A 26,946-nucleotide genomic window follows, 5' to 3' on the forward strand; every position below is an offset into this window, starting at 1 on the left:
GCAACCTTACTATAGAACATTTCCATTTGATGTATAGCATGCCATACTGTCTATTTATGAATTATTTAATTATTTTACTAAACCTTAAAATATAAAATTTGCAGCTAATGGCACTAAAAAGTCGAGGCAAATTTCCAGGCACAAAACTACGTAGTCCCTCGATACAATCGATCGAATCGACTGAAATTGATTTTAACGATTTTAATATACGCAGAGAAAGCACAGAATTATCATCATAATATATACTGAATTATTCTCACTATCAAAGCGTTGATGATACTTATGATATTTATATTAGTAGTAAAATATATATAATGTTAATTATAGAAGTAATTATAATGTTATCATAAGGATAGCGATTTTAATGCGATTTTTATGCTGAAAAATATTTTAATTATGTTTAATGTTAATATTAAGTAACTTAAAGTGAATATTTGTGTACAATTTGTATTATTTTAAAATAATTTTTTGTGTTTATTTAAAAGATTGATATTTATTATTGTAACTCCTAAGTTAGTATATTCGATAATATCATATAAGTTTATATAAGTTTCATATTTAAAAAAAGTCTTTTTTGAAAAAAGAAATAGAAATTCTGAGAATATTTATTATATTAAAATAAACTAAATGCCACAAAGTTTTTAAACTAGTTTAAATAAATAAACTGGCATACATAAATAGAGAAAACATATTTTATATAACGTTTATAAACAATAAAATATACATTGCAATACAATATTCATATTTAAATTCCAAAATATTACATTTTAGCAAAGTAGTACGTTCGATTTCAAAACAAATGTTGCCAAATGATTTAAGAAAACTGAAAATTATAAATATAGAGTTTTATTAAAAATTAAAATTAATATTACTTAAATATTAAAATCCATATATAAGTCTTAACAATAATTGTGGTTGATACTGCAATATACTTTTAAACAAGTTTTTTTTTATAGAATATATTTTAAAATTGAGTTGCAATAAAATTAAAACAGTTGATATTAGCTGCAGAGACATATTTTAGAAAAAATTATTTTAATTGCAGTAAAAGTAATTTGATTAGATTCAATAAAAACTAATTGGGATATTATTTTAACATTCTTATAAAAAAATTTGACAATTAAACTGAAGAAAACACATTTATGATATTAATTAATAAAACACCTTAACGATTTAATTAAATATTATAAAATTAAGTAATTATCTGCAGAAAAATGCAATTTGATATTAATACCTTACTATACACATTAATAATGTTAATATTAATAAAAAACTAATCCATCAATTAAATGTTGTATCAAATACTAACATAATCATATTAAACGATTTATGTTATATAGGGTTCATGATATTGATTTTGTCATTATATGAACTATATAAGTTCATATCATATCATTTTATGGCGAATCAAAATAGTTTCGCTTAGTTTTGATGGATACTAATTCACAACTGATTGATATAAATCAGCAATACCTATGAAAAGCAAATAGAAAACAGATATTAATCTATCTATAGAAGAATGCTATTAAAAATCGATAAAGTAGTGTTGCAGGTGATCCTTAAAAAAGACGAAATTCTTATATTCTATATTAAACTAGTGAGAATTATAAGTAAACATAAACTGAAAAATAATCGAAATTGAGTCACAACCAAATAACACAAATTATTAAAACATTTAAATCATCATTTGAAAGCTTGATGTTTTTTGCATGCTTAAATATAATTTAAAATAAATGAAGTGCAATATTTTTATAAACATTTTATACATTATTTTACATTTAAAAATAGCTTGTTTTAGTATAATGTTACTAATACTAATCTTTTTTTTTGGACAGTTATTATTATCAGCTATTTTTTCGAAAGCTGTAAATTAATAAAAACAAAACATTTTCAAACGCACATATTTTTATTAATAATAAATAATAGCTGATAAAATAATATATTTTATATAATGAAATACATTATACGAATTAATATTTTTTATTTTTAATTTTAACAGAAGAAACAAATTTACAGCGGCAACATGTCACATAAAGAACCAATATATCAAATATTTAAAAATGGTATTGTAATGCGAAATGATATAATGTTGATTCAATAGTTGGCAGATTTTTTATATACAATATAAATTTTTTTTAAATTAAACTACTTAACAGATTTACAAATATATTTGTTCATAAGAACTCAAATTTATAAATTAAGTAGTGCATATCCAGAATAAATAATTTTACATAAAATCATATAATATTATAAAAATTAAATATGAAACAAAATAATTAAATTTAATTTTAATGTGACTACGGTATATTTTTAAAAAATAAAAATTCTAATATAAATAAATTTTTTTTATATTAAATTAATATTTTGATATATTTTTCCTATGTTTTCTAAATTTATAACTATTTTAAAACATTCCTGCAATGCACTAAATTATTAATTGGAATTTTAAAAACTTGTATTTTTTTTTTGTTTATTAAATCTAATAAAATTGTTATTTTAAATATAATGATAATATTTCCCAAAAAATTGTAAAAATCTCTAAAGCATTTTATGCCAATAAATTCAATAATAAAATAAAAGTAATAAACTAATAGAGTTTTGTTAACAATTGATTTGCATCAAATGCATTAAAAGGTCAAATTAATCCAAATAAGAGTTATGTGACATTAATATGACATATGTACTATAACTACGCTCTTCCTAAAACACCTCCAATATTATTAAACTAATTAAAATAATATGTTTGATAGTTTTTAAAAATGAACTCTTCTGAGTTATTTATCAAAATATATTATAATGAAAAATAAAATATATGTATTGTAAAATCTTAAGTTTTATTATTTTTGATATAAAAAACGTACCTTATTTGTTATAAACTTATTATTTTTTAAATATGATTTGTTAATTTATTGCAAACATTTTATTGTATATTAAAATTTTATGAATTTATTTTTAAAAACGATTGTATGTTTTGTGATTATTTTAATATATATTAAAATTTTAAAAATTCTGAAAAAATATAAAATAATATTATAATAAATGCTAAAACAATTTATCTATCGTAAAATGTTATTAGCTACGATATTAACGAATAATTTGATAGTTCAAATTATCTTATGTATTTAAAGTTAAAAATTCAAGAAATAATGATATTGTGTTTTAACTGTTAACATCAAGATTCAATTATAAAACGATAAACTAAAAAAATAAAATAATACTTTAGATTTTAAAGAACTTAAAACAGAATAATTTGTTGTTTTTATTAATTTTATATTTTGTTTAAATTTTCATCTTAATGTTGAACATATAATATATTACTATATGTATGTTTCTATATATAGTATTACTTCTTAGATTTTCACTGACTAATCTATATCATTAGTCAGAGCAGGGGTATAGCCAGAAGCATGCCAAATGGAGGATACACTAGATAATAATTTTTTTTGGTCAGCATTTTTGCAATTGACTAAATTTTGTTGTGTTTCACATTGTCAGAGGAGAACTTAATACCTTACACTTCACTGATACGCCAGTGATTCAAAGTTTTTCATTTTCAATTATATATTCTTTAAACACATATATCATATCATATATATATATCATATTAGTGTATGTCAGACACTAATATTTGCAGATTCTGCTGTGATGAGGAAGAGTCTATAGAAACAAAATTTTAGGTACATACCAACTAGAGGATGAAGACCTTCGAAAACTCCCTCCGAAGGAGCTGGTTCGATTCCTCGAGATACTAAATATCTAAATACAAAGAGATGCACAATAGAGCAAACTGGTGGCAGTGCATAGGGGCCTAGCCTAACCCGAAAACCCCCAAATACCATTATCATTACCATTAGGATATATTTTACAATATAAACGCTTTGGACTATATATATATGAAATATGGTTTAAAAAATTGAATAATCATATAATTTATATTTTCGGTAAGTATCTGTATGAAAGTTGAATGAAAGCAATGAAGTATCATCACTACCTTTAATTTGAAGTCATTATGTATTATATATTAATTAAAAAACGATTTTGTTTTTTGCATTAGTTAACTTATATTTATTTTAAAATATGTGTATAGATAAATATATATTTAAATATATATATAAATAATCGTTGGTTAATATTCTTAACTGTATTAAATACTTTAACATTTATTAAATAATTAAAACATATTTGGAAATAACATGATTAACGTTTTTGGTTTTTCTAGAGTTGTTTTAAATTTAATAGATTATTTCATGAGCAATAACAAATAGTTTTAGAGATAAAACAAGACTCTAAAAACAAGTCATTAATAACATTTAAAAACGATATTAGCTAGTGTATATTATATTCTTTTAAAGAGGTAAGCGATAATCGCAGCGAGTTTAAGTTGTCTCTCACTTTACTATTTCTACTTGTTTCCTTCTAAATGGAAGTAGTAACGTTTCTCTGAGCTTTTATATTTAATATTATATTATTATTAATTATAGACTTAATATTATTACTTTTTTTAGTTTTTCCTTTTGAATTTTTTGTATTCCTTGTGTTCATTACCCATTTTCACTTTTTTAAAGTGTATTCGATGCTTTTGTTCATTATATTACTTAGACTTCAATAACTTAACTTATTCATCTAAGCAGATGGTGCGCAAAATAGCCTCTACAACTGCATATGGATCGCAATTTGAACTGGGACGACGATCCTCGAAATAACCTTTACCGTCGTCATTCACACCGCGTGGTATGCGAATAGAGCAACCGCGATTTGCTACACCAGCACTGAAATCATTTATTGAACTGGTCTCATGTTTGCCTGTAAGACGACGAGCATTATCTTGTCCTTGTTTTGGATCATAAGCGCGTATATGACGCTGATGACATTTGGAAAGTTTAGCTACAGCTTTCTCAATTTCCCTAAATAATAAATAAATGTTATCTACAGTTCTACAGTTAAAAGAGAAATATTGGATTACATACTTAATGCCACCATCTTCACGCATAATTTTAGTGGAGACATTTGTGTGAGCGCCAGCACCATTCCAATCGCCAGGCATGGGTTTGGGATCAAGTGTTGCAACAATCTATTTTAATATAGCATTTAAAACCAATAAAATTATACAATCTTATTACGAGTAGTATACTTACACCAAATTCTTCTGCAATACGATGTAATAAAAATCTTGACATCCATAAATCGTCACCCATTGAAATACCAACGCATGGGCCTACTTGATATTCCCATTGAGCTGGCATTACTTCAGCATTTGTACCAGATACCTTAACTCCAGCATATAAGCAAGCTCTGTAGTGAGCATCTACAACATCTCTGGCATAAACCTGTTGAAAATTTGTCTCATATGTATTTGTATCTTTTTCTTCTCATTATTATCGTCTTACCTTGTTAGCGCCTACACCACAATAATAAGGGCCTTGTGGTCCAGGATAACCATTTTTGGGCCATCCTAATGGATGTCCATCGAAATCTAGAAAAGTATATTCTTGTTCAATTCCAAACCATGGTTCATCATCTTCACATTTTTTGCACACTTCCAAACAGGATTTACGATGATTAGTAGCAGTAGGTGTGCCGTCGAATTTATACGTATCGCACATAACCAAAATGTTATTGCCACGTCGGAATGGATCCTTGTAAATCGCTACTGGGTATAGATATGTATCTGAGTTATGACCCTCAGCTTGATAGCAAGAGCTGCCATCATAATTCCAAACTGGAAGATCTGTAAAGCGGAAGTATTTGTAAGCAAGAATATTATATATTCCTAATTATGTATGTATATAATTATATTATACAGTATTACAGTATTACAGTATTAGAATAAAAAGCTAGTACGATTTTTGGTACAGTACGTTACTATATGGTAGTAAAGTAAATATTCGCTATCATTGTTAAGATTATTTAATATTTTTTTTTATTCAAAGTGACTAAGTAGAAAAGTAGGTATGTAGAAATGAATGTGCCAGACCACGGCACAAATACTTCTTGACGTTTGAGTTGACTGATTTCTATAAAAATATTCTGAGTTAAAGCTATAATATTGCACTGTATATAGACTTTTAAGATGTTAAGTAAACTACAAAGAGTGATGTAATTGATACTATATTACCTATAGATACTATTAAGATAATATAAACATAATCACCTATCGAAGTTAAGAATTCAATCCAACTCAGATTGCAGATACTGCAGAAAAGAAAGAAAAATTGCAAACCATGTGCTGACACTGATGCACAAGCGGAAAAAACACCTAGGAGGGTATTTTATGGATCGTAAGGATCCAAGTCTAGGAAAGATAGGCTCTTTACTGTCTTTCATTAAAGAAATCGGATTTGGAGAAACACTCTAATTCGACTAAGGAGCACAATAGATCTTTTAGGTCGCAGTGCACTGTCCCTTCTTTTTAATAATAATAATAAAGCTATATTACCTATATACTATTAAGATATTATAAACATAATCGTATAAAAAAGAAACTTGTGTTACCTCGATGTCACTTGATAAAAGAAAGTAATTTTGGAAACAGCATTAACGATTAATTAATAATATTTTTTGTATTTTTCTATAAATTTTAAACTAGTAGATGTTTTTTTTTTGCAGACAAAACTTGTATTGATTTCTGACTCAAACTGTAATATCCATAATATTTGCTCAATGACAAAGCATATATTGTAGGCATTATTATTAGCTTTATTAATTATAACTAAAAACTATATACAAAATACGTTAAATAGTATTCAAAAGCGTTTTCATTAACACCTCAATTTATCTATTATTAGAAAAAATATTTTAAATGTGAAGTTGAGGAACAAAAAGAAGATACATTTCCTCATAAAACACTAATTACCAATAATAAAAATTTGTATTGTTTTTTTTACTGTAATTAATTATAAATTATTTTGAAACGTGTTTAAACTACACTCGGAATAAATTGAGTAATCAATAAAACCACTGCCCCTGACATTGCACCTCCATTTCCCTTAAAAATGAAATATTGTATAGATTCCATGTGATAGACAGGTTATCATCTAATAGAGATGTGTTGAGTGCGATAAAATATCAGATTTACAGACATAGCTAAAGCATGCGGTTTAAACGTGCATTCCTGGAAATTCAATATTCGTATCTAAAGCTGAGCTAATTTACTAGATAATAATTACTTAAATGCAAGGTGCTGAAGTATTTTAAAAACAATACAAAAACAAAGAGTGATTTATTACAAAAGCAATAGTTCGCAAAACAATACCAATTCATTTATGGTCGGTATATTAAAACTATTAAAAGAAATGGATTATATTAAAGAAAATTAAAATTATTGAAGTCTTGAAGTCTTATATTATGTTCACACTTACAATGTCGAACCTGAATAACATATTTTTGTATGGATTTTGTATTAAAAATGAAACGTATATCGAGTTTGCAATATTGTAAACGTAATGTTAATTCATAAGTAAGATTCCGTTTCCATCAGAATATAGAAATGAATATACTAGAAGCGATTTAGTTATTACTATGACCGGATATTATAAAAATATTTCATTGATTTAATTTTTCAATCATTCGAATTTGGAATTTCAAATTAAGTAGTTCCTGTTACAAGAATTTTTATGTATATAATATCACCCATATGGAATATATCGTGCTGTTGTGTCAAATATCCATTTTATCATTGGATATGCAATCTCAGAAATTTTGTGATCTTAAATGCAGTTCCCAATTATAATCATATGTTTCCTTTGTCGACTATTCTGGAACAGTTTGATACATAATGAGGAAATGTCGATAGTCGGTTTAAAGATAATAAATTATATATTATATATTGAATTATTATTCGTACAATTGCAAACGAATATACTGTCTTAAAGCTGTAGTGATTTGCAAAAGTTGCTACAATGACCTTCAATAAAAAGTATCTTACATACATTTTTTTGAGATCATTTTTATACCTAGTACGTCACAGAGAATATGCATCATAATTTTGAAAAATAAGATTAATATCATATGTAGCATTTTGTATATTTATAAGTGCGAAGATGTCAATGGAGAGGGAACAGCTGTTTAAAAATGTATGCAGTAATTTATTAACGAAAATCTTTTTCTTTTATATGGAGAATGATTAATACAGCATATGATACTAGCAAACACTCCATATTAATAATATTCATTTTATTTAAATATAGAAATATAATATAAAAATACAAATAAAGAAAGAAGAAAAACTTAATCGTTTTTATAAATAATATTAATTGAATTAATGACTTCTAAACTTTTTAGTCAGATATCTAAACGTAAAGATATATTTACTTCTGCTTTAGAATAACAAAAATGGGCCTCATTATACCCATAATTACCTAAGAATATGGAATTTCAAAAGCTAACAGTGACCACGAAAATCTCGAGAGGTAAAAGAAGAACCACCCTGCAAAAACCATGGCGCTGCAAAATGAAGAGCTCAAAAAAATAGCTATATAAATGATACATTGCACTTTGAATAGTGAAAAGGCTATTGCAGTTTACAAAGAAGCGTTTGTGGCTATCATTGGCGCAACGGTGAAGATTCTCCTTCACTTCAATGATCAGTGCTCGCGGTTCAGGAAAATGATCAATCTCTTATACGCTGATGAGTCCAAAACCTTCAATGGTACTGGGTGTGATTGGTACTTTGACGATAATATCAAGATTTCTTCTTCCACAGAAAGTATGATGATCATCATCTTAGCAGAAATGTTTTCCATGCTGCATGAGACTTGTTGGATTATCGAAAAATGACGTGGGAAGTATATTGGTATTTGCTGTGACAGTCAGGCGTCACTAAAAACTCTTTTTAACCTTGTCAGCTCTTTAGAAATAATCAATGAATTCAAAATGAGCTGTGTTGCAAAACACAATTAATTACATCTTATATGGGTTTAGCGTTACTGTGTTATCGTAGGAAATAAATAGGCTAATTATATGGCCAATGAGGGCTAAGACACCTATGAGACCAGAACCAATTTTAAGCATCAGCTTTGCAGGCATTCTTTCTTGGGTCAATGACTTTTGAGCTCTGTTCATGAGAGACGATGGTCCACAACATACTTGTGTGAAGTGGTGAAATATTTTGCGAAAGAGCTTAACAAAAAATTAGTGAAATATTGCTTACTACTAGCAGAAAGAACCCCTCAAGTTACTGATCACGTGGTCACAGTAGACGTGACCTATTTTGAGGAAGAAGAAGACCTAGAACAGCTTCTCTGTAATTGTTCTGTATTTGTAAGTACGAGGCTCAGATTGTTAGGTCATGATGTGGTGGACATGAAAAATGTGGATTCTCTCCCTTTTTTTTTTTCCTTGTCTTTATTCTGTCCTATTGGATTGTGATTTGAAACAGTCTAGATGATGTTGTGAAGTTAGTTTCTTAATGAAATACACTTCGTCAAGAGAGTGATCAGTAAAGTTGAAAAGAAAAACAAAATGAACTTTCTTTAAATTATACAACAAAACAAGTTAGAATTATAAAAGCACTTTATAGTGTGTTCAAGTTGACAACAATGCATTATAATTTAAGTGCAATATATCTTTACAGAATCAATTTTTTATGAGTTACTACCTCACTATTAAATTACAAAGTTAATTGTTATTACAGTCATAAAAGCAATTAAAAATGTATAAACAAAAATTTACTGGAAAATGAAAAGCGAATTTACAAGTTTTTTCCCTCATGTAAACTTCTGTTTTTAACATTTTGTTATTAAATAAAATAAAAATTGCAACAAATTGAAATCCCCTTCAGTGCACTGCTCGTATCTGATAAAAACTGATATAAACTCAGATGCAAGTAGATATCTCGTTTGTATTCATCTGACAAGTGCGGTTTGATTTGAAGCTTTGCTGTCAGTGATGTGATCTCTTGAGTGTAGTTCTATAAAAATCATACTAAGATAATCGCATAAACGTACTAAAAAAGCTACAATTTGCGTTTATAAAACACGAAAACAGTATTTTGATGGCAAGCCTTTTGAATTATTAGCACAACCCCTTTTCCTATTCCAATTGTTATGCAATTTACAAATCACCCTCACACTTTCAATTGTTTTAAGCGAAAATATTAAATTTTTTCCTACTACAGTAGAGTTCACCTCAGCTCGTATCTCATGCAACAATTTTTTTTTTAGATTTTAGATACTTTTTGTTGTTTGAATTGAAAGCGACCTTAACCAAGGCATAGTATGTATAGTTAGTATTAAATTACTTTAGTTAAACAAAACAATGCGAATTAGCACTGTTATGAGTTTTTAAACAATTGATCCAACCATTTGCTTCCGTTTTATTTTTTATATAATTTAAAAATAATTCTGTAAATTACATATTAAACATTTTATTTTAGCTTATAAAACTTAATTTGTTACGATTTTCCGATTATTAGATATCTGACTATTACATCTGAATATTATTAAACAAAGGCATTTGCGTGTTAGTAATCATATTGTTTTAGCTTTTATTTAGTAAGAATCTGGCAAAATCATAAGAAAAACACATAAAAAGTGTAATCATTTTGACTTGACTTAAAAGTCAATTACTTCCTTAAGAAACGCCGAATCGGTTGTAAACGATTTATCTATAATATTTAGAGTTTTTATTATGTTTAGAGTATTTAATAGATATTCGAGCAGGATTAGATATAGTATACTTAATTATTATTATTGAAAAGAAGAGATAGTGCACTGCGATCTAAAAGATCTATTGTGCCCCTTAGTCAGATTAGAGTGCTTCTCCAAGTTTGATTTCTTTAAGGAAAAACAGTATAGAGCCTATCTTTCCTAGTCTTGGAGCCTTATGATCCACGAAAATGCACTGCGACCTAAAAGATCTGTTGTGGCCCTTAGTCAGATTAGAGTGCTTCTCCAAGTCCTATCTTTCCTAGTCTTGGATCCTTTTGATCCATGATAGTGCATTGCGTCCTAAAGGATCTAATGTGCCCCTTAGCCAGATTAGAGAGCTTCTCCAAGTCCGATTTCTTTAATGAAAGACAATATAGAGTCTATCTTTCCTAGTTTTGCATTTTTATGATCCATGAAATATACTCCTGGGTATTTCTTCCGCTTATGCATCAGTGCACTCTCCAAGCACATGGTATGCAGTTTCTATCTCTCTCTTCTTTACATTATCTGTAGTCTGAGTTGGTTTGAATTCCTAAGTTTGATAGGTGATTATTAAATCTACAGCGACCGGTCAATAGTATACTTAATAGAATCAGTAAAACTTGTAACTAGATGATTTACTGAAAACATTTCAGCGGATGAGCAAGTTCTCCAATGGTGTTATAACAAACTTTAAGCGTATATTCCAGATTTTACTATGTTAAGGTTTTTCATTATAATTATATAGATTATAGTATGTATAAGCTTTTGTCTACTTTCCTGTAATCGCCATTTCAAGAAACGTGTTCTGTCTTTATTTTGAAAAAAATCTAAATATGTAGTAACTATTACCACATATCCCAACAAAAATTATGAAATTAATAGATCATTTGAATGTATCTTTTAGGAAAAGGAATATACTTAGATATTACTTAGCATAAACATTCAGTATTTAGAAAAACTTACAATCGCCTCATTGGAACTTATAAAATGAAAATGAAATAAATCATCTCAAATTGATAAAATTTCTATAGAAAAATGACTAAAGAATCTTTTAATTGCATTTTTGTATTATTTTTTCTAATATACGAGTACTGATCCAATTTCTGTGTTTTCAAGTGCAATGCCATTAATTGCACGTAAAAATTTGTAATTTTGCACAAATGCGTTTTCATTTTTATTTTTATTTTTATTTTATTTAATTGAATCTAATTGTCACATCCGAATGAGAGAAAAGTTCGGTGCGAAGTGGATTTGTGCACTTCCACGTATTTGTCCAACTACTGATGCACATGAAAAATGCTAATAATTTATTTTTACTTCTGGATAAAAAATCTCTGTGTTCTGTTTTGGATACACAAATTTTATTGAAATCTAAAGAATTTACTTCCACAAAGTTTCAATTTTTGTTTAAAAATAACTCATTTTTTTAAAATAAGTTTAAAAAATATATGTAAATCAAATTCAATTAATATATTAAATAAAACAAATACATAAGTATATCCAGATAATCGGTACATAAGTGATAATAAGGTAAGAAAATAAACCTCATAACCTCACTCTCACACAATTATTTCTTATTATCTACAGTTAATACTCACTAACATATTCTATATAACCATAAATTTAATTATTCACCCATAGCCTCTATTATTCACGCATACCCTCTACAAATAAGACTTCACTAAGATGGCAGTCCAAACATTCTTTCGATTTGCAAGGCTTTCTAGAATTACTGAAGCTGCCCAATGACTTATAACAATTAATAATAACCACAAAACTTTTTTCTAAATACAATCACAATACTTAACAGTTATGAAAACCATGGTAGCTCTAACGAATTAAGTCGCAGTAAGTACCTAATAAAGTAGATCCAACAGTATCTTCACCCCAAATAACTTAAAATGGATTCATAAAAGAAGTGAAAAACTTTCTTCAGAGCAACTTGCAGAATTTATAAAATAAACGTTTTAGATGTTTAATTAAAATATTATAAAAATGAATCTAGTTGGATGAGACCTCATATAGACATGATGGATCTAAAGCAATATCAGATTAGAGATTTTAAAGGCAGTTAATTATCATAATCATTACTTATCAGGCGAATCATTACTTATCAGTCATTCGTGAATTTTAAAAGAGAGTTCACTTTAGTAGCACGGACGACGTTCAGTCACTCAAGACTGGTAGCTTCAAAAAGATTTAATCAATTGTTTGAAAGAGTTAATTGTTTGAAAGAGATATTTGATTTATTTATTAGATGTTTTATTTGAAAATTTATGAGATATTATAATAATGTCTTATGCCTCGTTCTCACTATGTCTTTTTCAATGTCAAATATTGTTCGTATAATAAAAACGGGTAGTCATATGGTGTTATATTCGCATTCCTGTCAGTGTAATGAAAACGGGTAGTCATAGTCATATGATGTCATATTCGCATTCTTGTCATGTAATGAAAACTCATTTGACTCACCACTCGTTTATTATAATTAATCGAAATATCACAATTTTAAGATGAAAGTGTTCGAACTAGAAATTACAATTGATTTTATAGTAAAGAGAATATATAATATTCATTTTGATTTTCTTGACTTTATATTGTACTTAAATCAATAAAGCCTTACACAAATCAATTATATCTACCACAAACCAATTATATCTGACACAATGCAATCGTGTCTGACACAAACCAATAAGGTTTGTTGAAGTATCTCATTAAATACGTTTAACCTTCAAATTCAATTGTAATAAATTTTGTATTATGATTGGATTTTAACAATAATTGCTTTGCTTATATTATAGTTCATGCTATTATATATAGGTATATATCATGGCTAAGACACTTTTTTAAAGACAAAGAGACATATTGAAATCGTTTCTATAGAATATATATAAAGTATTCCACATGAAGTATAGAATATAAAAATAAAAACAACCTTTTATTTTGATACACAAAATATTTAGGCTAACTTCAAGAACCTTTTAAAAAATATATAATTAACTCATAACATAATAATAGCTATTAAAAATAATAGCTAATTAATAGCTTAATTTTCAGGTTTTCTTTGGACTATATATAATAAATATGTATTATGGAGTTTTAAAAACTCTATTTGTTAAATATCTGAATAGAGAATTCGTAAACCTAACTATAACTATATCTAACTATACAAGATTTAGGACCATTCTTATATATATACTTTATATACTATGTTTATATACACTTCCTTGCGATAATAAAAACAATGTATTACTCGTATATTGCAGTATATTTAGTAATTGGTTTCAAAAAATTGTGTAAATTAAATAATTATTTAAATATATGATTTGCAATATTTAATTTGTTAATATAATTACTTAAATTTGATTTCAATCTGATAAGCCTCAACTTAATCATTACGAAGTTTTGTTATTAATCATTTCGAGGACGTTGCGCTTAGTAAATCATTCAATTTTGAAATAAATTATACGTTCCTTTTTTTAATCACTCATTTACTTTATGTTGTAATTTCATTTACAGAAATGATTATTCCTTTTATATTAATATTTAGCATATTACGTATTTTAATATTTTACACCTGAAATAATTATCGCAAGCTATTAATATACTTAAGTGTTAAACTTTTATATTGTTTATCTTTGAAGCTATGGGTATCTGTTAAGCTCTATTTAATAAAACCTACATAATTAAGTACTCAATTTAGGTTAATTTGTGGGTGTAATATTTACATATAATTCAAGACTTTAAGTAGGCTATCAAATTTATAAGCGTTTCATATATTTAATATATTAAAACCTAAATAATATATTACATGGGTTAGAAAATCACTATTTAACATATAGATGAGTTATTTTTAGGGTTGTTAATATTATTAGTTGAATTATCTGTTACACACTTATTATAAATTATTTGTGTTTTAGTAGGAAAGACTTTAAATATATTGTTGAATCAAGAGGTCTTAGGTTATATTCAAATTCAATACACCCAAATAAAGTTATGTTAATTATGAAATTAATTAACTTAACCTAACTTAATTAATGTACTATGCATAAAGCTGCTATATCTTTTAGAATAGTTTATACAGAATTAACTTTTGTGATGTACTATTTGTACTAAGTTCCTACAAATCTTATAAAATAAGATACGTTAGAATTGTTATTAAATAAATATAAATATATGACTATTACTAATTATTTTTCATTGCTTAAGCAACTAAACATAATTGACTGTTATATTAAGGAAATGGGTCTGGATGATCTCAAGTATAGAGATATAGAGGTGTAAACAATTTTTTATTACACATTCAATATTTTTATTAAATTCTCGATTCCAATTTTATTTCAAAAGATATATTATACATGTAAGCATTTTTAAGTTCATTGCTTCAAATAAGATAAATGAATTTATATAATTGATATTAATTTTGTTTGTTATTTGAAAGGTGAACTTGGGGGAAACCTTTTAAAAAATGAATACAATTTGCATTCATAAGTGATTTAAAATGACTAACGATTGAAGCCGTAATAAATTATAATAAGTGCCATTAAATCATTATGTAAACATGAACGTCCAAAGGTTACTCCCTGTAATGGTAGTAGAGGATATTCAAATTAATGGGTGTCAAATTAACTTATTCAAACAAATTGTTTAATTACATATATTTTGTATAAAAGTTATACAACTACAAAGAGGAATGAAGAGGAAATTTGTAGTTATTTATACAGATTTTTTGTCATATATCTTTCCATTCGAAATTACTCTATGGATAGTACAGAACTAAAGTGTATAGTAAAAGCCATTGTGGTTAATTTTCGTTACTATTTATAGAAAATACTATTTAATCACAAGAAGTTTGAATTCTGATATAAATTATTTAAAAAATTATGCATTTTATGTTTATTTTTATTTAAATAAATCTTAAAAAATAAATTTATGATTTCAAAAAAAAAATCCGAGTGAAATAAATCCTTTATGTATCTTCATTATACTATCACTCGAAAATGAATTAAGTCTTCAGGGATTATATATTTAATTCTAAAAAACACATCCAGTAACATAAATCCTTAACTTCATATTCAACTATAGTTTGATAGTGTGATCTTCATGAAAATATATATATGAATTAGTTGACATTCTGTTAAATTCTCAACTAGTATTAATTATTGTTCTAATTATAATTAATTTTCATATTTTTTATTACGAGTATATCACAACATGTCAATATATTACCGATTTTCAAATATAGGAAGAGGACGATTCACGTTTCTTTTTCAATTAATTTTTTAAGTGTAAGTATATATCAGAATTTTCTAATTTAGATTTTCTAAAAATTTATTGTTCTAATTATAATTAATTTTTATATTTTTTATTGCCAGTATATCACAACATGTCAATATATTAGCAATTTTCAAATATAGGAAGAGGACGATTCACGTTTCTTTTTCAATTAATTTTTTAAGTGTAAGTATATATCAGAATTTTCTGATTTACATTTTCTAAAATATTTTTAATTTTGAAATAAAAAATTTAATACTAAACGAATTTATTGCGCAAATAATTTAAAAACTACATTGAATTAAATTTATTTTTAAACCACATTTTGCAACTATTATATCTCTTTGCGTTACATACATATTTAGTATCCTTAATACCCGATATTCCATTTATATGATTTGAACGATTTTTATTTTTCACTTTTAAGTATTTTTTGAATTGACAAGCTATTCTTAACAGGATTAACATAGTTATGAATCTTCTTTTTCTTTGAATGTAAATTAAAACTACCGATTAAAGACATTCCAAACACTTGCTAGACTCAATTTTAAATTAATATTTTACAGAGTGAACATTTACAAACAAATTATTCAAGAATTTCAATAATTTTTAAATTTCATTATTTAAGCAAATTTAACAAAAAAAAGCAATATTATTATATTAGTTTCCACTTTCACTGAATAAATTATTTAACTCGTTAAATAACTCTTTAACCTAATTCATAAACTCTACTAAAAATAATGTTACTGTGATTGCTTACACTTTCTTTATTTGCTTCAGTGAGAACAAGGATACAATATTTATTATATATCCTTAAAATAATAACATTAACTATACTCACCACTTGGTTTCGTTGGAATGAATTCTAGGGTTCTATCCTTGCTACGTAGATCCTCGCCAGTGCCATCGATCCAAACGTACGTAGCTTGTACAATATTCTCCTCAACAGGTAAGTCCAAATAACGATCCAGAATCGTTTTGTTTATATGAGCATTAGGTGAATCAGTTAGAATTCTTGCCGCCATACTAAAAGCATTTAAAAACAAATTTATTAAAGTATTTCACACGCCATCAACACTTCTCGACTAATATTTCACGGATATATTTCGATTAAACTATAAACAAATTGTACCTTGAATTTTGGTTTTATTAAGGAATGACTTCAAAATGAAATGCAACGAGAAAATACCTTTTCAAGTATTTATTTATTATGTGTAATATTTTCGAATTTTCGAATTTGGCGGTATCGTTACTGAAACGCAACTAAGTGGAAACTTAGCGTTTCAAGTCAATTTATAACAAAAAAGAATCATTTATTACTTACATTGTCAGTAAAACAAAAGCAAATAATAACAATAACAATAACAAGCGCAAAAGCAAGAACAAAAACAGTTACAGAAACAACAACTACCACAATGAAAATAAAAGCAAAAACAAAAACAAAAACAAAAATTATTCGCAATTGCGACAATAGTTTTTGCATGGAAATGCCGGCATGTCGTATGAGTGATACAACCGCAATGCCACACACACATACACACACATACATGCGAAGCAATAAAATCAGTGGCGTTTAAAAAATTTATTATAACGAAAATATAAAATAATTGAATTATGAATAAATAAAACAAATAACAAACATACTGGGAGAAAGATTTAAGATTATTAAAATAATTTTTTTCATTAAAATACATAGAAAAATAAATTGGATATTGTCTGTTTAGGAAAAAAGTCTTAATTTATGGAGCCCATTAGTATGGTCAGTGGGATAGTATAAATAATTGACTTAGTTGACGAATAAAAATAAATAGATTGTTATATTTCTATTAAGTATTTGTGTACTTAAAAAATATCTTACCAAAATACTGGGTGCATCATATCAACATGCTTTAACCTCAGGACATGATGCCTTGATCCGAAAGACGAAAAATATTGTATAGGTGAAGGGGTAATGATATATAGTAACTTATTTAAAAAAGACTATTTATATCAAATCATACATCAGTAGTGAAATACTCGTATAATTTTATTTATGAATACTTATACGCACCGTGGAATAAATAGACTATTGTTGAAAAATCATTAAACATATCGATTCAAAGGACAATTACAGAAAAATGGTGCGTGATAAAAGAGAAATTATTTTGAAAAAATTTATTTAACAAAAAAATATTATGCAAAAATTATAACAAAATCTAATATTTTGCAAAAAAACTATACAACATTAAACTCAAACACTTAAGCGCTGAATGCATTGAATTTATTTAAGATACTCTATAAATTAATGCAATATTATCGCTTATTGAACTAAAGGTTTTCCCCAATATGCAGTTCTTGAATATACTGTAGGCGTGTGGAGGCTTAACCTACACATTTATAAAAGTACATTGGAAAGATATAACCGGTCTTTAAACGAGCTGAAGTTGTTATTAGGAACAAAATACATTACCTTTTTAAGAAATTTAAATTTTTTTGTTAGAAACATTTTAATTTTTAAGGCAGTTTAATTTCAAGTTCATAACACCATAAATTCATAAGGAATAAAACTATTAAAGTATCATATAGGGCACTGTTTTTATAATGTTTCTGCATTTAAAGTTAATTAAGCAATAGTAATTTGAAAGATACAATAGTATCCGTATTTCATAATGTCAATATATCTTTTAAGTTAGAACAAAAGAATGAAGTTACATACAAAAATTGAACAAGAAAAATCCATTTGTGTGAGAAAAATAAAATAATAATATTATTTATCAATAAATAATACAAATAGTTTAATTATGTTTAATTAAAGACTTGATTCAGTATGATGAGAATATACGGTACCTGATGGCTGGTTAACCCAATTTCTTTAGACTAGAGAGTTTTGTCGCAATAGCAAGTAATCTGAGTAAATAAGTAACATATCTTTTTAATATAGGTTCTAACATACATATTAAGCGTTTTCATCTTAACTGATAAATGCGTTATAAATCTTATAAAAGTATTAAGTTATCCACGTTATAAGTTAAGTGTCAAATCTTGTATGAAAAATCATTTACACAAAAAAATGAAAAATCATTTACACAAACTTCATACATTTACATGAAAATTTTACTGAATAAATTTATCGCATAAATTTATATGTTGCCAATTCAGAGTTGCATTTCAACACAAGCAAGTCATTTACAAAAATATTATGTAAATACTTTTGTTTGAACTTTTTAAACTTTTTAAACGCAAATAATTATACATTTGATATGCTTAGATGAGTATCCTTATTGAATATGATATGGTACACAAACCATACTAGAGCTCAAACAATGGTCTAATATTACAGATTAGTGTTCATACGTAGACCGGAAGGAATCCCCAACGGACCGCAGTAATCAGTGTACAAACAACACTGAAAGGCACAACTCCCTTGTTTAAGTGGAAGTGAATCTGGTAAGTTTATAAACTTGGCTAAGTCCTTAATATTTCAAAATATTACTATTTTGAATAGTAAAAAAGGGACAACAACAATTTTTAGACTTCAATTAGCTGAAGATAGTCATTGACTAAGAAGGTGAAACAACTTCAAAGCGACAACCATGACAACAGTCTTTATAGGATAGATCGTAGTGCTGAGTAATTATCACTTTAGTGTAAACAGCTGACTGCTACTTTTTTGTCCAGTTTGGGTCAATAAAAATTAAAATCTGACAAGAATATTCATCTACCTAGGTTTGTTTGACTTGTGTTGTATTATACCCTCAAAAAATTGCTGGTGGAGTATTTGGATAGAATATTAATTAAAAAGCTTTATTCAAATATGTGTTTTATATTTACATTTAATTAATCTATTCTAATCATTTTTTTAGTAAAATAAATATTTTATATAGAAGGTTATTTCAATATATATTATATATATTTTTACTATTACTAATAAATTCGTAATATTTTTAATTCACAATTAAATAAAAACTAATATTTGGATTATCTTTTTATAAATTTAACATAATTAGTTAATATGTAAAGTAAAATTTACTGGTTTGAGAATTTGTAGGTAAGTTGTTATATTTGAGCCACATTGCCTTTAAAAAGTTTTAAAGGAACTTTAATAGTTTTAAAAAGAAATGTTTATTTAAAACTCGCACAGTAAATATCTCACAAAAAAATATATCAGTCATATAGAAAGGACTCTTATATTCAATGAATTCATTGAGTAATAATGCTTTGATACATTTTAAGATACATTTGAGGCACATAGTAATGATTGTTATCTTTTAAACCATATAAATATGATTGATATTTATACTGATTCTCATCTAATGATTCTTTTATCGGATATATTTCGATGCCGTTGTAAATATTTTTAATACCGTATCAAGGCAAAACATTAAGTTTAATATGTCTAAACATTTTTATTTGTGATTAAGAGTCAAAACAATATCACGACTGTTTGAATAATATTAAAAATTATATACACTTTAAGTTTTTATCCTTTCTTTTTAAAAGTTTAATGCACTGCTCAATATTATTCATTTATAATATTAATATTATTTTTATAGAATTTGCATATGACTTACGGATTCATTTTGACAGATTTTTTTTATTTTACTTGTCACTTTTTAAAAAAATATATTAAATTTTATTTAATTTTATTTAAGACTGTTTTAAATTGTCTTTCTTTATGCACAATTTTTAAAAACTGCAATTTCACTGAGTTTTTATTGAAAATATGTTTGAAGCAATTGAACTTCTTCACAATCGAAATATTTACGTGTTAATGACAAACGTTTTGATTTTGGTTCTGCTATTTATAGCTTGGTTTCTTAAATATAAAATTAAAATAAAAATTAATAAGAATATTTTCTTTTATTTAGTCTTTGTGTTTTTTGCGTACTATTAAAAAGTGCTAATTACCTATATAAGAAATCTCACTCTCTTACAATGCCCCAAAAGTGTAAATAAAAATCAGACACGAAATGAAACATTTAAATACTGACGTGACTTTGTTTGAAGATTCGTTAAAAAATTTATATGACAGTAATAAAACAGGCATAAAAATTTGGTATCTAGAATAAAAAATTTATTCTAGCCACTTCCAAATTTAGTTACATTCATTAAAGATGGCGTCATTAATATGGTGTCCTTCAGGTGTGACAATTCATGCTAATTAATGTAATTTTGTAAGTTGTAATCAAAACTTGTTCTATAGATAAATTAGCTTTAGAGGTACACTTTATATTAATAGATAAACAACTTTTTTTTTATACTAATTAAACAATAATCTTAATTAAGGCCGTGTGCGAGTTCGAGTAAATTGAGGTAAGATCAGGTTAGGTTAAACCGACGATCCCAGGGGGATCCACTTAGGCCCATAGACCCATTGTGTTACTGTATTACTGAAAACTTAAAGGCTAAAACCATCTAAAACTCAAAAATTTAAGGCGACGCCGCGCATGTGCCGTACAGAAACAAAGCAGGTGGGAGGCACTTTCTTCATCCTCACCACAACTGCGGAAAACATGATTGAAAGGGAGATTCAGACTAATATCTCTGAGGTAAAGTAAATTTAAATTTCCTATTTAGTTTTTAATCATATTACGACATATTCCATGAATTAATTTTTATTTTAATAACAAGAACATTTTTTATTAAATTTCCTGGTATGAATTTATTTAACTCCAGTATTTAAAATAATTTTCTTATAATTTGCTTAGATCAACGGTCAAAACAATAAAATCGATGTATTTTTAATGGATGATACGTGATTTCATCAAAAGAGTATTAAAGACATAAAAAAATTTAACAACAAGCACACGTTTAAATTAATTAACGTTTTAGTAAAGCTAACGACTCTGACAAAAAAAAGGGAAGACAAGAAAATTGGTTAAATACCCTTTATACAAATTAATTTCAAAAAAAATGTGAAATAAAAATATGTCAGCTAACAGCACTAGAAAAATAGAAGGATAATTTCAAAAAATGTTCCTGTAGAAAAACGTAATTAATATCAATATATTAATATATATTATTAATTTTTTTAATATAATATATATAGGATTACAATCGGGGTCGATTTTGACAAAAATGGACTTCTGAAATTTTTCTATCTCTGAAGAAAAACTCCTAAGCTAACCCTGACAATTAAAGGTTAAACTACCTCCAATAAGTTGCTATCTCTTACAGAATCTGATAATATGTGTATCTTGGTTCAAGAATTTAAATCTCTCTCGGCTTAATGAAAGCTACAAGGAGATAAGAGACTACGTTTTCTGACAATCGCAGTGTACAAGCAGATAGAATACAACTCCCAGAATAACGAAGTGTCAGCAGGTTTAATACCGTATTAAAATCTTGTTAAGTAAAATGTGTATTAACTTTATTTATATTTCCTTCATAACCATGAAATTTGTCAATTAATATTTAAAGTGTCAGACAGTAAAAGAAAATTTTTGGTTAAACTAATCAGAAATACATTTTCTTTATACGAAAATTATTGTACTCTTTGTTTTACCAAGTTTTGAACTAACTTAATCTACTTCTTATATAATGTATTAAGGGTTAGCAAATTAATTTAAAACAATTTTTTACTAATATATTCGGAGGCTTCCATAGACGAATGATTTAATGACACAGTTTTTTTAATTTAATTTATATTATTATATATATATTACATTAGCTAATTACTAACAAAAACATATAAGTAGTAAAAAAAAAATATTAATTGTTTCGACTTAATTTTTAATACTTGAGCTACAATCCTTCAATGAAAATATAATTACTCCTTATATCTTTAGCAATTAAATAAAACATTTAATAATTTCTTTTTCTTATAACTATAATTTTTTTTTGGATTTAATATGTAATAAATCGGTACCCACTTAACACAAAGAATATTAGTTAATATTTTAGTTTATATTATTATACTATTAGAGGTTTTTGTGTTATAAAGGTTTTGAAGTTTATAATCTTATTAACAGTGTTGGTCACTGATCAATTGTATTTGGGGGTTTTGGGTTATGCTAAGGCCCCTATGCACTGTGACCAGTTTGATCTATTGTGCATCACTTTTTAATTTAGATATTTAATATATCGAGGAATGGAACCAGCTCCTTTGAAGGTAGTTTCCAAAGGACTTCATCCTCTAATTGGTATGTACCTAAAATTTTATTTCTTCTGTGGCCTAGTGCATTACAGTTGGTGATCAGATGATCCATAGACTCTTCCTCATCACAGCAAATATTAACAGTGCTACTTTAAGGTAAGAAAAGAACACTGTGAGTATTGTTACATGAACGTCTTATGTCCAAGTTTAATACAGATCCACTATCATATGAAGACTACTTAGTATATATATACATTTTAACTAATATTTTAAAATAACAAATTGGAATATTCAATATTATATATTCAATCTGCTCAAATTGTCAAAAATCATAATTTTTATCAAAAATTAAACATATTTGTTCATTTTATTCTCTTTTTAATTTGCAGGAAGGTGTAATTGATTATACTATTGTGTACATCTACTATCTACATCTACAAAAAATACTACAATAGACTATTCTTTAATATACATCTATTTTGTTAAAAGGCTTGGAGATATTTAGCTTGCTAAGTACTCTTCCGTCTATCATTAATTACTAGCATAAGATTTCGTTCATTGACTTTATATGGACCAATGGCTGTTATCTATTCACTATTCATTACAAAGCTGGCTTGCAAGAGGCATTAAAGTTTCACAAGGAGACTTTTGATGCGTTCTATCAATCATAAACAAACTGTACTATTGCATTTATGTCCCGCTGCAGGTCCTTAGTGCACGGTTATTTCTTGAGAAACAATACGAACAACATTGTTTGAAGATTTCATTGAAAATATATTATTAATTGTTATTCTATTTAAAATTTAAATACACAACTAATTCGATATGTCTACAAAATAAATCTTAAATCATTTTAATTTTTTTATTTCTTTAAATTTTGATTCAGACGTTTAAAATTCAAATTCAGTCTGTACATTGTACATGTGCGTGATTTTAAACAAGTTTGATGGCAATAAAAATTTAAACACGAGATTTGAGATACTTTATTTGCAAATAAAAATAAAAATAAAAATAAAAATAAAAATATTAACAGTTTGTATATATATATAAAAAATAAATTATAATAAAGTAGAAGATACTAAATGCAAAAAATTTTGTTCGTTAGCCCTTCGTAATTCAAGAAAACTTAACGATAATTTTCAACAAACCGTTTACATGCAAATTGAATTTAATTAACCTTTTTATATAGATTCCATAGATTCTATATAAAACTTCATTAGGATTAACAGTTAATAAACCATAAGAAAAACGATATTACAAACCTCATTTGACGATAAAAAAAATGTCGTGTTTCTAATTAGGCGCGTGAAATAATCCTAAACCTGCTCTGCAATTAACACAAATTCTTCAAAGATTTAAAAATTGATGAAAAAACAACGCAAAAACTTCATTAAATATCTGTTAACAATAAATTTGCAGACTTATTATAATTAATTTATTAATAAAACTTAGCAAAATGAATTATTTAAATAGTCTGCACAACTCATCGAACATTTATTGCGTCAAAAACTTCAGACTTACCAATTAGTAATTATCAATCAGATAAAGATTTTAAAGAAGTTTATCTATTAATAAAACCAAACTACGATCATTGGCTTTTTTTCGGTTGCACCAGCAGTAACGCTAAAATATAAAAAAATGCCAACAGCAATAAAAAATCGACGGAATTGCTTAGCGTCACAAGAGAGAATATCTATAAGACCGTGACTTGCCTAAAGTCGTGGTTACTGGTTATTTGGCAGATAAGCTTTCAGGAAAGGAATCTTCCCTTTTTATGAGTACTGTAATGTAGAAATTGTACTGTACTGACGAAAAAGCACAATTCTTCTGTAGTGGGTAGCTCCAAGCTAGAAGCAGAGCTAGGTACTTAGGATATTATGCTCTCAGCTCTCTCAAGCATGTATTGGTTCCAAAATTAATAGCAGTTAATGTCCCGTTTTAATCAGTGGTAGGCATTCATAAGGTCTTAATAAGTTAGTCAACTAGATTGACAGCCTCAATAGCGTAATCTTACTTAACAAAAAAATGACAAGCATTTCACAAAAAAATTCGATAGAAAATCTTTGTAAAAGACGAAGATGTAAAAAGGCATCTTCGTACTTCTGATCATTCTTTTATGAAATGAAATATTACCTAAAAACGTTCCTTAATTATTGAAAAACATACAAATTAGAAAGTATGTGTAACAGAAGTACCAAACTTACAGTACAATTGACTTCTGGTATCTGCTTCAACATTAGATAGTTATTCTGTAAGAGTAATGGGTTTTGTTTAATAAAGCAAATCATTTAATTTCGTTTTAAATAATAATCGTTTTAAAAATTTTTTTAAATTCGTGCTAACAGGATTGCGTGCAATATTTTTCAATTACTTTATTTAAAATTATATAATAGCTACATCAGTGGTTTGAAATTAGATCTACTCTTCTTATTTGTTGGCACCCTATAGCCTACATGACACTACTAAATACATACATATATAAATGTTTTTTCTGTACTGAACACTTCTATATAAAACACTAAGAAATTGGTTTCATTTTTAATCGTCAACATTTTTTCACTTAAATCCTTGTAGAGTAAAGTCATAAATATCAAATAATTTTCAAATATTAATTGTTTATATATAGCATAATAATATAATATAAAAATAAAAATTTGCAGAACTGACTGTAGAGGATAATTTCAGTTTTAAATTGGTTTGAGATTTTTCGACTTAAACAATTTAAAATAATGTTTGCATGGTCAAATTCATGGGCCAAACATTGTGGTTAAATTAATAAATAAATGCTTATATGACAAAAAATTTAAAGGGGCTTGTTGATTTTATTGCTAATTTAATAAATTTGAATATTGCTAGTGCCTCAATAACGTGATGGGGTTAATCTATGACAACTTAACCATAATTGAGGACAATATTGCGTTATATCAAAATTCGCGAAATTTAAAAAAAAAGTCTTTGTATTACTGGTCCAACTTTAAAAAAAAATAATTTCTTTAAAATTGTTTTTATACTACTTTATTTTTAGGTTTTTTTTCAACTAACCTAAACTATAAAATCAACCTTGAATTATAATTATAATATTTTTCAAATATTTAAGCGATTGTAAATATACTTATTAAATATAATTAATTTTAGTCTCTAAATAATATCTTAATATAATAATGTATTACCTATATAGTTATTTTTTTTTACTGATTCCAGTTATCAATTTCTTGATATAAAATGTTATCAAAATTCTAAGCTAAGCTAATTAAATTATGATACGTAGTCTTTATAGTACTAGTTCAATCATTGAACCAATTCCAAAAACGTTCAAGCGTTATGATAAAAATTATTATAAAAATAATAAACACAATGCAATTATTGTTGCAGTCACTAACTTTATTATTAAACCATAAAGTTATATTTGAATTTTGCATTGAACATATTTAATAAGATATATCAAAAGATATAACTAGATTCTGTAAGACATAGTTGGTTTATGTCAGACCTAATTGATTTTGTGTAAACATAATTAATTTGTAAATAGAACAAAGTTTAAAAAAAACAAAAACAATATTTTACGCTTTGTTACACGCTTAAATAATAAATCAAAAAGACAATACAATCTTAAACACATATTTAATAAAACAGTGCTATTTTAATTCATTATAATAAGTCAACACAAATTCATAATACCAACTTAAGCAACTAATAAATTGAAGGGAATAATTGAGAATTTTATATAAAACAAAAAAAAAACCTTTTTATTTAATTTATGAATTCAAAAATTTATAAGAAAAAAAACTTTGTAAAATTTATTATAGCCTTAATTTTTTCTTTCAGAGTAGCAAAAAAATACTCGCATCTTACGAAAGAAAGCACGTGAATCAACAATAATACTCTTAAAATCTTCAGAGTTAGGTTTTCTTTACAAAAAATTTTACGTCTGAAGTTTTGGTGCAGCCAAACTCAAAAATCACTCTATTG

The 26,946-nt window shown here is 26.2% G+C and overlaps 2 protein-coding genes across 8 annotated transcripts in view; one reads left to right on the top strand and one right to left on the bottom strand.

The window, feature by feature from the left end:
* LOC119671570 (ecotropic viral integration site 5 ortholog) overlaps positions 1-2,156 on the top strand; it is a 33,610-nt gene extending 31,454 nt beyond the window's left edge. For 3 of the 6 annotated variants that reach the window (XM_038082266.1, XM_038082263.1, XM_038082264.1), the window contains one exon: positions 105-239. In XM_038082266.1, coding sequence (XP_037938194.1) covers positions 105-239 — 135 coding nt within the window. Of the gene's footprint in view, positions 1-104; positions 279-1,999 lie in introns of those variants that run through there. The other 3 variants (XM_038082267.1, XM_038082265.1, XM_038082268.1) reach the window with 3 other exon arrangements.
* Positions 2,157-4,414: 2,258 nt separating this feature from the next.
* On the bottom strand, positions 4,415-20,469 carry LOC119671573 (glutamine synthetase 2 cytoplasmic). 2 transcript variants are annotated; one of them, XM_038082272.1, is made up of 6 exons: positions 20,453-20,469; positions 16,744-16,928; positions 5,388-5,728; positions 5,136-5,327; positions 4,968-5,071; positions 4,415-4,904 (listed from the first exon to the last, which is right to left on the bottom strand). In XM_038082272.1, the coding sequence occupies exons 1-6, from the start codon at positions 20,458-20,460 to the stop codon at positions 4,616-4,618; spliced, it is 1,119 nt and encodes a 372-aa protein (XP_037938200.1). In that variant the 5' UTR covers positions 20,461-20,469; the 3' UTR covers positions 4,415-4,615. The 2 variants fall into 2 exon arrangements, with proteins under 2 accessions (XP_037938200.1, XP_037938201.1); XM_038082273.1 differs by lacking the exon at positions 20,453-20,469 and adding an exon at positions 17,035-17,163.
* Between the last annotated feature and the right edge of the window lie 6,477 nt (positions 20,470-26,946).

This window comes from Teleopsis dalmanni, chromosome 1 (genome assembly GCF_002237135.1).
Source record: "Teleopsis dalmanni isolate 2A chromosome 1, ASM223713v2, whole genome shotgun sequence".
Lineage (NCBI taxonomy): Eukaryota > Metazoa > Arthropoda > Insecta > Diptera > Diopsidae > Teleopsis > Teleopsis dalmanni.

Excerpts from the sequence above, each read along its gene's own strand:
- LOC119671573 (XM_038082272.1), bottom strand. Across the intron at positions 5,729-16,743 it reads CATTCCAACGAAACCAAGTG|ATCTTCCAGTTTGGAATTAT; the intron begins GTGAGTATAGTT and ends TCCGCTTTACAG. Across the intron at positions 4,905-4,967 it reads CGTGAAGATGGTGGCATTAA|GGAAATTGAGAAAGCTGTAG; the intron begins GTATGTAATCCA and ends TTTATTATTTAG.